At 35.9% G+C, this 9,798-nt stretch overlaps 2 protein-coding genes across 2 annotated transcripts; both read left to right on the forward strand.

The window, feature by feature from the left end:
* Positions 1 to 493: 493 nt before the first annotated feature.
* LOC134824850 (kelch-like protein 3) lies at positions 494 to 7,125 on the forward strand. Its single transcript, XM_063836827.1, has 12 exons — positions 494 to 652; positions 868 to 1,044; positions 1,474 to 1,634; positions 1,798 to 1,915; positions 2,187 to 2,342; positions 2,536 to 2,614; positions 2,718 to 2,837; positions 4,509 to 4,721; positions 4,903 to 5,047; positions 5,194 to 5,383; positions 5,593 to 5,715; positions 5,873 to 7,125. Exons 1-12 carry the CDS (start codon positions 536 to 538, stop codon positions 5,960 to 5,962), a joined length of 1,689 nt encoding a protein of 562 aa, XP_063692897.1. The 5' UTR covers positions 494 to 535; the 3' UTR covers positions 5,963 to 7,125.
* Positions 7,126 to 7,227: 102 nt separating this feature from the next.
* LOC134824711 (SUMO-activating enzyme subunit 1-like) lies at positions 7,228 to 9,679 on the forward strand. The gene is made up of 7 exons (XM_063836688.1): positions 7,228 to 7,358; positions 7,596 to 7,728; positions 7,965 to 8,075; positions 8,178 to 8,338; positions 8,455 to 8,602; positions 8,754 to 8,844; positions 8,971 to 9,679. Exons 1-7 carry the CDS (start codon positions 7,239 to 7,241, stop codon positions 9,143 to 9,145), a joined length of 939 nt encoding a protein of 312 aa, XP_063692758.1. The 5' UTR covers positions 7,228 to 7,238; the 3' UTR covers positions 9,146 to 9,679.
* Positions 9,680 to 9,798: the final 119 nt, after the last annotated feature.

Raw genomic sequence — 9,798 nt, forward strand, 5'->3', positions numbered from 1 at the left:
GCGCCAACAAGGGGGCGCCTTTTCGGCAGGGGGGCGCCAACAGGCAACGTTACGCCACTGGGCCATTGTACCTGGCTTCTGACTGAAATGACCGTACAATTCAATCTAAATAGAGTTGTATATCATAACTTTACCCAGAAAATATTATTGGCTTTCACTCAATTTTCTTGAGCATAATATAGATGTTAGCTTGCAAACACAGACTTATATTGTGTGACACACAATAAGTAAAAAACTTTATGGATGTAGGAAGCACTTGACTAACCTCTAAGTTAATACACAAAATGAAATAACAGAAAGAAGGTGAATATGCTACGGTTCAAATTATAATCAGGCATGAACTCAATTCTTTTCTAGTCTACATCATAATTTAATTCTAAATGAGATCATGAAATACACGTTCAGGTGGTGTCATCAATAATAGAAGCTCTCACCACTAATAATAACAAATCTCAAAACAAATTTCTAACATGCAGATATTTCAAACCCCTTAAATTTAACACAATTAAATTTAGCTTGATTCCCTTTTTAGTTGATGTCATTTGTCTTCTCAAAGAGTTGTGTCCATGCAAAAGATGTATTGAGTAGTTTGTTTGACCTTAAAGCTGAGAAAAGCTTTTGTGATGTTATCCTTGTTGTGGGTAAACTAGAGGTAAGAGCTTTTTCATTACGTAAAGTTTTGAGGACATAATAATGTATTCCAAAAAAGCCATATATTCCTTTTATATTCCATGCTTATCAATTAAATTCCAATCAATAAAACATTTGCACATTTACCTTTATGTTTTCCTTAATTTCACATTTAATTTCACTTTTAACTTCAATTTCATGTTCAACTTTACTTTCACAATAATTGTTGATATTCAGATCTATGCACATCGAGTAGTCCTAGCAACCACTAGCACCTACTTCAAAGCTCTGTTTGATGACGGCTTTCTTGAGAAAAACAGCTTCAGAATAGAACTATACGATGTGGACGGAGAAGCAGTGAACACTCTGATTAACTTCATCTACACTGGACAGTTCGAGATTACCATGAACAATGTTAGTCATTATAGTGGCGTCACTTGTGATATATATGAAATAATAATAGATTCATAATTATGATTTTATAATGTTCCACAGTCTGCGCACACACAATGCTTTGCTGTCGCTACATTCCACAATTTTCCACACGAATTACTAACCTCTACATTCCTGAGCAAGCTTTAAATCAATGACAATGCCTGAATAATTGTGTTATATTAATTGAATTCCGAGGTGAAGGTTTTACCAGATTTGTTATGAGTCCTTTTGTGTTATAGTTTGCATCTTTACGCCAACGGGAGCCAGAATTATGGGCTATTATTTCACTCGCAATCATGCCATAAGGAGTAAGGACAGATACCAGAAAGTTACACAGTCGTAATAATTGTTTTGTTTGCAAGTCAGTGCTCCTCTTACTTCTCAAGTTTTACCCTCTCAATCCGTCAGGCCAAGTCACTGTTAGCGGTATCAGACATGCTACATCTATTGGACGCTAAGGAAGCGTGTTGCGAGTTTATGACACACAACTTGTCAACAGAGAATTGTTTAGAAATCATGTTGTTCAGTGATCGACACTCCTGTCTTAGCTTAAAAACTGCTGCTGTCAGGTTTCTATTCTTTGGTTATTAAATTTGACATGGCTTTCTTAATTATTTCCAAATTTCCATGTATTTTGTATGATCTTCCTGGAGCCAGATTTTGAATTAATTGATCATCATTTGACCAAATTATTTGAATGCGCTTTGCCGAATGAACATTTACTTTTACCAGATGGGGAGAAGAGCACTTCAGTGAACTTGTAGAAAGTAGAAGATACTTAATGTTACCTGCTGATGCACTCGTCTCTTTCCTCTCCTCTGATAGACTAAACGCAGTGTGCGAGAGTCAGGTTTGGAATTTCTTTGCTTTATTTCACTTTTAATCTCACATTCAGACCAGTGCAACTAAAATGTTTTTTGTCTGGATTTAAATTAATTTTGCTAAGTTTCACTTGACACCACTCGTCTCTTATTCTTATCTTCCAATGCCAGTACCACTTGTTGCTGGAATGTTTCAATATTGATTCATTTACTATTGATACTGTTTGATTGTGCCGTAAAAACAAATAATTGTTTTATTAAATAATTGTTTTATAAATAAATTCCCCACATTCCTGTCAGGTTTACAAGTGTGTATCAGAGTGGGCAGATGATAAGGTAGATGAGAACGGTGTTCTGTCTGCACTAATGCTGCAGTGTCTGGATACTCTGCTCGACTGTATTCGCTTCCCTAGATTACCTGTACCTTTCCTTGTTGAGACTGCCTCTAGCAATAAGGTACTTTCACTTTCACTTTCACTTTCACCACGATTTCGACTTTCACTTTAATTGTCCGTGCCACCATGGAGGCGGGGTTTTGGCAAAATTTGTGGGTTTTAAAGGGGAATACATGATGCAGGTTTTATGCTCACTGCCTCTTAGGGTATATTGATGTGAGAATCAAATATTTCTAATCGAGAGTATTTTTCAGGTTTTATTGCAAAGTTCCAAATTTCGTTTCCTCCTGGACAAAACTAAGACACTTCACCTGATGATAAACTGTTGTCCAGGTAAAAACTCACAATACTTTAAACTAGGGTTACTTTCACTTTCACCCCTACTTTTATCTTCACTTTTATCTTTACTTTCACTTTCACACAAACTGCTGATCAGGGTACGATACGGAGAAATACAGCTTACCACAGAAGCCCAGAGTTGGTTGTTACACTAACATAGTGTATATTATTGGTGGTGATGAAAAACATCAGAAACTCGAGATGTACGACCCATCAGGTTGATTGTTTATTTGTTTAAATTTTACAATTTTACTGTTGATTTTTATTATCATCCAGTCAACATTCCTAATCTGACGAGTATTGAGTATAACTATTAAGGCCAGAGGGGGGGGGGGGGGGGTAAACGCTCAAACATTTTTACAAAAATATTATTCTTTAAATGAATTCATTTTTTGATGACAAAAGTTTTGCTGCCATTCACATATTTGTAACTGCTTAACTTTTTTTGATAAATGAGGTTAACCGATTCTTACAAAATTAGGGTTACAACGTTGAGGTTACTAAAATTGAGGTTAAGATGTTATTTTACTCCAAGATTTTTTTGTTATTTCGGTAAGCAAATGTTAACTCTGAATTTTAGGTTCATAATTGTCAGTAAAAACGCTATCTAAACGTTTATAAATGAGGTTAACCTCTTAAATTAGGTATAGCGAAAATAGATTAGACGATAGAGTTGTTATTTTTATCGTAAGATTACGACATACAAATTTCTAAATAGATGTAGTGCTGATTCACTTAATTTTATCTCGAGAAAGTGTTGAAAATGAGGTTAACCATCACACTTGGTACTTTAAGAATTATTTACATACGATTCTTACTTTTGTTACGTACCACAATATCACAGTGAGGTATCTATTTGTATTACAATGCCTCAAATATTATCACATGACAAAGGTGATTTGGAATGACCATGTTTGAGTAGAAGAGTTCACCCGTAAATGGCTCAAAAATGAGGTTAACCTCTCATTTGTTGAATATCGGGCCAGTCAATCACATGTTAACCTCAAAAACTTTATCGTTACACTGGGCAAATGTTTTATTACATGTATAGCAATGTATTGATAAACCAATCCCAGTGTAATATGGTCTATAGCGAGGTTAACAATCATATTTTTACTACTATTACACGATATCATGATAGTTAACCTCATTTTTAGACAAATTTTGGTTTATGATGTTGATTTTCCCAATATAAAGTATCTCAATGAAGATCTTTACACCTTAAAGCAAAAATTGTATGGAGACGCTACTAAATACGGAAAATAATGCACAATTTGAGATTTTGGCAGTGAAATGAAAACACCAAAACTCGTTTTACTCGAAACGGTTTTTTTCATACCAAAATCCTTAACTTGAGAAGACTGGCCACACCCAGAAGCTGAAACTTGGCACAGGTGTTCTTTGGGGTGTTAGGCAAAAACGTTATGTTTTAGAATTTTGATTTTTGCCTTTGTTCTTGAAATATGAGGTTAACTTTACCCCAAATTCGAAATAAAATCGAATTTGGGTTAAAGTTAACCTCATATTTCAAGAACAAAGGCAAAAATCAAAATTCTAAAACATAACGTTTTTGCCTAACACCCCAAAGAACACCTGTGCCAAGTTTCAGCTTCTGGGTGTGGCCAGTCTTCACAAGTTAAGGTTTTTAAACTTTTTACAGTTTAAGTTAAAGGTTTACATGTAATTACAGGTAAACCTCAATATTTGGCGCGCGATATCTCAAAAACGCAACGTCAGATTTCGGTCCGGTTTTTTTCTTCTTGTTCGTCTCCAGCAGCTCTGATCAAATATGTGAAAACTGGAAAAACGAATTTTACCCCCCCCCCCCCTCTGGCCTTAAATATTAATGCCTAGATAAAATGAATCACGTGACTAAACTCCACCTCAGGCCTCCAATCACAAGAACTTACAGACCTACCCTCGTGTAAGATTGCAGCTGCAGTAGCTAAACTAGGCCGGTATATCTACGTAGTGGGTGGCAGGAATAGAGACGGTTTGGTGCTGAGTAGTGTTTTGAAGTTCTGTACTTACAATAATACTTGGGCTACTGCTAGTAAGATTAACGAGTGTAGGGCTAGTGGTGCTGCTGCCGTACTGGATGGTAAGTTAAAGTGAAGGTGACCCGTTTCAGATACTTTGTACATCAGCTGTCAAAATGAAAGTGGGATTGAAAGTGAAATATAAAATGAAAGTTACCCTCTCCTGACTCCACCATTAAAAAAGTTTGTGATTATGTGAAAGTGAAAGTGAAAGTGAAAGTGAAAGTGACCCTTCTCTTTCAGATAGTTTGTACGTGTGCGGCGGGTATAATGGCTACATAACCCTCTCCTCTGTTGAAGTTCTCTCTAAGGATGGGTTGTCATGGAAACAGCTCCCACCTATGAACCATCGTAGAAGTGACTTTGGTCTCCTACCTATCAAAGACAGGTTAGGGAGCTTCAGAACTTATTCAAGTTAAAAGTTATGAATTATATGGACACGTTCATTTGAGTTTGAGGATATTGGTAAATATTAGTGGAAACCCCCTCCCCCCTCGGCTGATTACGTAATATGTGAACACCACTTGACCCCAGGTTGTGGGCAGTAGGAGGGTATGACGAGTGTAACGGAGCTCCGCACTGCGTGGAGTCCTACAACGTGATAACCAAACAGTGGAGTGTAGTTTCACCACTGTTCACTAAGAGAGCTGGTATCAGCTGCTGTGTGTTGGATCATCTTATCTACGTTGTGTCTCATAACACACTTGAGAGATATAATACTCAGGTGGGTGGAGTTTTAGATTTTGGACTCGACCTGTGCCAGGTCTTTTGATTTCTTATGAAAGCCTCTTCCGAAAGTTGATATTATTTTGCAGCTCAATTTCACGTTTTTATCGTTATTTATCACTGATTTTGTGATGTGCCTTCAGTTATAAGTCAAAATATCACGTGATATCCTTATAAGGCGAAATCACTGTGATCACGTGTTTTCAGAATAACACGTGGGTAGAGATAAGCAAGAAGGAGCTACTCTCCCTGAACGACTGTACTTGTGTTGGCATTGGGGGTCATCTTTATATCTTTGGGGGAACTGAGAAGCTCAACTCTGTTGACAAGGTATATTACATTAGAAACATTGAATAGGATCAAATTTTTGACAGCTGTAAACAAGAAACCTCGTTCAATAATAATTACAGATCGTATTTTAATCTTAAGACCTTACCAAGTCTTTTATTAAGTCTTTTCAGACTTTATTTTAATCTCTTTATCTCAGGTGTTCAGATACGATGTTCACAGTGACACTTGGGATGAAGTTCCTGCAATGATACACTCTCGGGCTAAATGCTCGGTTATCAACGTGTAACGTGACGCCACGTGATGTGTGACGTCATGACACGTGGTGCGTGACGTCACGAAACTTGGTTAAATTATAATTTTTGTTACGATGTACGATATTAATGCTTGGGGAGATAGAATGATTTATGTTTCGTGGCAAATATTGTCTTGTATTAATTAATTAACAACAGTCCTTGAAGCATGTTCCGGACCGTTTTTCAAAACTCCTTTAAATCTCGGTTTTTTTCATAAATTATTTTATAAACATCCGACAGAACAGAAAACATTTTAACTTTTAAGTCTCATAGTAGACTTGTTTTAAAATATCTTATATTATTTTATTTCCTGTAAATATTAAGTTATACTTATATGGCGTTATGCCGATTTTACTTAAACTATACCAAATATTTGTATTTTAAACAGAACAAAAACTACAATTTTAATGTAAAAATCTTTATTTGTTTTAATGTAGATTATTCTTTAAAAATCTTTATAAATGTTTTAAAACGATTTTATCAACAAAACTGAGTAAGGACAGTGAAACAACAACTCAGTTCCGTATTTCTGACGTAGTTATATTTAGTTGATAGCGATGAAACTTATAATGCTTTTGGACACGAAGGGAAACACACAACGTAAGTCTTGAAATCTTCGTTGATACTTAACTGGCTGAAATAATTGATTAATTTCACATTAACTGAATAACTAACTCCGAGTAAAGTTAACTGAAACAGTTCTAAGTTTCACTTTATTTTGATATTAAACTAAAGGTGATTATCATGGCACCATTCTATAAACATGCCACGTTTTATTTTCTTACATTCTCAAAGATAAACTAATATATATTTTAACTAGATGACTTTTAATGTATTTGTTAAGTAAGGCTTTTGTCGACCTTTGCTATTTATTGATCAATTATCATCTTCATTTACCATATTTCTATAGATTTAACACGCATACGGTAGAATGATATCCTGGTAACGTGTCTCTTATAAACTTGTTATGTTAACTTGTTATGATCTAGAAAGTTCTAAATATAGTTATTATTTTAACTGCATCGAATGATATAATGTTCAAACGAGATTATGAGGGTTTCTCTTGGCTTAAAAATATGGAAGTATTAAATAAAATATAGTCAATTCATGATTAAATCATGTGTTTACATTATTTTCCCAAAAGTTAAATCTACACGAATCACGATATAATAAATTTTGCTGATAACTCAATATCATCTGATCGCCGCAACGTCCACAACCAACCAATCTAAATAAACCTTTAACCAATCCTAGCGCACCCTGTTCACAATGGTTGAGATAACAGATGACGAAGCAGCTCTGTATGACAGACAGATCAGATTGTGGGGGGTTGATGCACAGCGCTCCCTGCGCGCAGCTAACGTATTCGTTAAGCGCTGCGGGCCCCTGGTTAGTTGCTACATCCATTATTTAACGATTTCCGTCACGATAATTTGGGGGATTATCGTACAACGCCGAATAGAATATTCGTGATTTCACGTGGTATGACGTCACGCGACACGAAGTATGACGTCACGTGACACGAAGTATGACGTCACATGACACGAAGTATGACGTCACGTGACACGAAGTATGACGTCACATGACACGAAGTATGACGTCACGTGACATACAATATAATTACAGGGAGCGGAAGTGTGTAAGAACATAGTGTTGTCAGGTGTTAACTCCCTCACAATACTAGACACCAGGATAGTGGAGGAGAAACATTCTGCTACTAACTTCCTTATCAGAACCAACACCGGCAAATCATTTGCAGGTAAAGATATGCCAACTGTTTGTTTGTTATTTTACTCCGAGCGAATAAATCTTTGGTATATAATTTGTGATAAGATTACAATTGAGAATGGTTTGGAAGAAGATTCTATACGATTAAGTTAAAAACTTAACAAAGTGACGTCATCTCACTCACCATGTTTTACGTTATGACGTCACACCACGTTCCATGACGTCACACCACGTGCCATGACGTCACACTATATATTTCCCTCACAGAAACGTGTGTACCGAATCTGCAGATCTTAAACCCGCTAGTTAAAGTAGATTACGTTACGGAGGATCTGACGGAGGACACTATCAAACAGTACTCTGTTGTCTGTATTACAGGTGTAATATCTTGCCTTTATTTGGATCTTTCTAATTCGCTCTTGTGATCCTTTAGTCTCAATTCTAATTTTAGTTTCACTTTTGCTTTCACTTTCTCCTCAGACGGCAGTAAGACGGAGTATGAGGAGACAAACAAGCTATGTCGGATACACGGGGCTATGTTCCTAGCTACAAATACCTGGGGTATGACGGGGTTCATGTTCCAGGACTGTGGGGAAAAGTACAAGTACATCGCAGAGAAACCTAAAATAGCGCGCGGCAAGGTTAGTTACAAACCATTAACCACGTGACACGACTAACTGTTTGAAACGTGTGACACGATGGTACACCACGTGATATGACGTCACAGACCACGTGACATGACATCACGTTATTACAGGCGAGTGAGAAGCAGGACACTAAGAGACGGAAGGTGGAGGAAGATAACTCAGAGTACGAAGAGAGAGTTGCTCACTTTACCCAGTACAGCAATGTTGCTCCCTTATCTTCTCTTAAGTTCTCCTCCCCTGCTGTGCTTATAACTCACGGTAAAAGAATAAGTGTCTTGTTATGTGCCTTTTTTGTAATCATAAAATTGTTAAAAATAACGAACATTTGTGATTGTTTTGCAATTTCTGCCATCGGTAAAACAATTAAATTGGAAAATGTATTTTCACTTTTATTTATTTACTCCTCCAGGAATTTTAAACGAAGTAGCGGATCTAGGGGAGCACTGTAAAACAATGTGTCAGAAAATAGGAGGAAAAGAGGTTCCTGAGGAACTGATCAGGTAGAACAGGGTGGAAGGAAATTTTCTAATTTTTACTCGAATTAGTACTAATACGATAATTATAATTAGATGATTACTAAATGTGTGATTGCTAATTTGATGATCTCAAATTTAATAATTCACCAGGAACGTGTCTGGGGAACTAGTACCAATTTGTGCAATAGTTGGAGGGATTGTCAGTCAGGAGATAATAAAGATAGTCAGCAAGAAAGATGATCCTATAGTCAACAGCTTGTACTTTGATGGACTTTCAGGGGCGGGTATAATTGAGAACTTCAGGTGTTGCGAGTTTAAGAAGTAAACATACTTTCACTTTCACTTTCACTTTGTTGAAAGTTTGTGAAGTTAAGAAATAGGAATTATATCAAACCGTTTTAATGAAGCTGTTAATCATGTTGATGTTGAATTTTCTTGAAGGTATCTGCTGGTTATACTGAGTACTAACTGATGGTACTGACTGGCATGGTAGCGATTTCTTCTTTCACTTTCACTTTCTCCTGCAGTTTATAATTTTTACTGATGGTGTTGGTTGACTAAATTTTTAATTTTTAATCACAAGGAGTTGTTTTTGTTAAAGATATACATTATACATTTAAATTAGGGTTAATTCAGCTAGCTAATCTATCTGAGGGAACATTTACTCGATTGTGAATTCCACTCATTTATTACTGTGAACAAGCATTGTCACGCTGTACTATTTCTTTTGACTACACGAGAACGAAAATATAATTATTTGGTATGCTGTATAAGATGTTACATTTTGTTATCAACTTCATAATAAGATAATAGGACGTACGATTTAATTTATCTTACATTTATTTATATCACATTAAGTCGCTGAATTTTATTGATTTTTATCGTTCCAACAAAAAATGGAAATACTAAACTGTCAAACTTATTTTTACATAAGATTGAAATTTAAGATGAAATTTGAAAATATGACATCAAAACGAA

This window comes from Bolinopsis microptera, chromosome 13 (genome assembly GCF_026151205.1).
Source record: "Bolinopsis microptera isolate Bmic1 chromosome 13, MBARI_Bmic_1.0, whole genome shotgun sequence".
NCBI classification, from domain to species: domain Eukaryota; kingdom Metazoa; phylum Ctenophora; class Tentaculata; order Lobata; family Bolinopsidae; genus Bolinopsis; species Bolinopsis microptera.

Excerpts from the sequence above, each read along its gene's own strand:
- LOC134824850 (XM_063836827.1), top strand. The coding sequence starts at position 536 with ATGTCATTTGTCTTCTCAAAGAGTTGTGTCCATGCAAAAGATGTATTG. Across the intron at positions 2,343-2,535 it reads AGACTGCCTCTAGCAATAAG|GTTTTATTGCAAAGTTCCAA; the intron begins GTACTTTCACTT and ends AGTATTTTTCAG. Across the intron at positions 2,838-4,508 it reads CGAGATGTACGACCCATCAG|GCCTCCAATCACAAGAACTT; the intron begins GTTGATTGTTTA and ends ACTCCACCTCAG.
- LOC134824711 (XM_063836688.1), top strand. The coding sequence starts at position 7,239 with ATGGTTGAGATAACAGATGACGAAGCAGCTCTGTATGACAGACAGATC. Across the intron at positions 7,359-7,595 it reads TTAAGCGCTGCGGGCCCCTG|GGAGCGGAAGTGTGTAAGAA; the intron begins GTTAGTTGCTAC and ends ATATAATTACAG. Across the intron at positions 7,729-7,964 it reads CACCGGCAAATCATTTGCAG|AAACGTGTGTACCGAATCTG; the intron begins GTAAAGATATGC and ends TTTCCCTCACAG.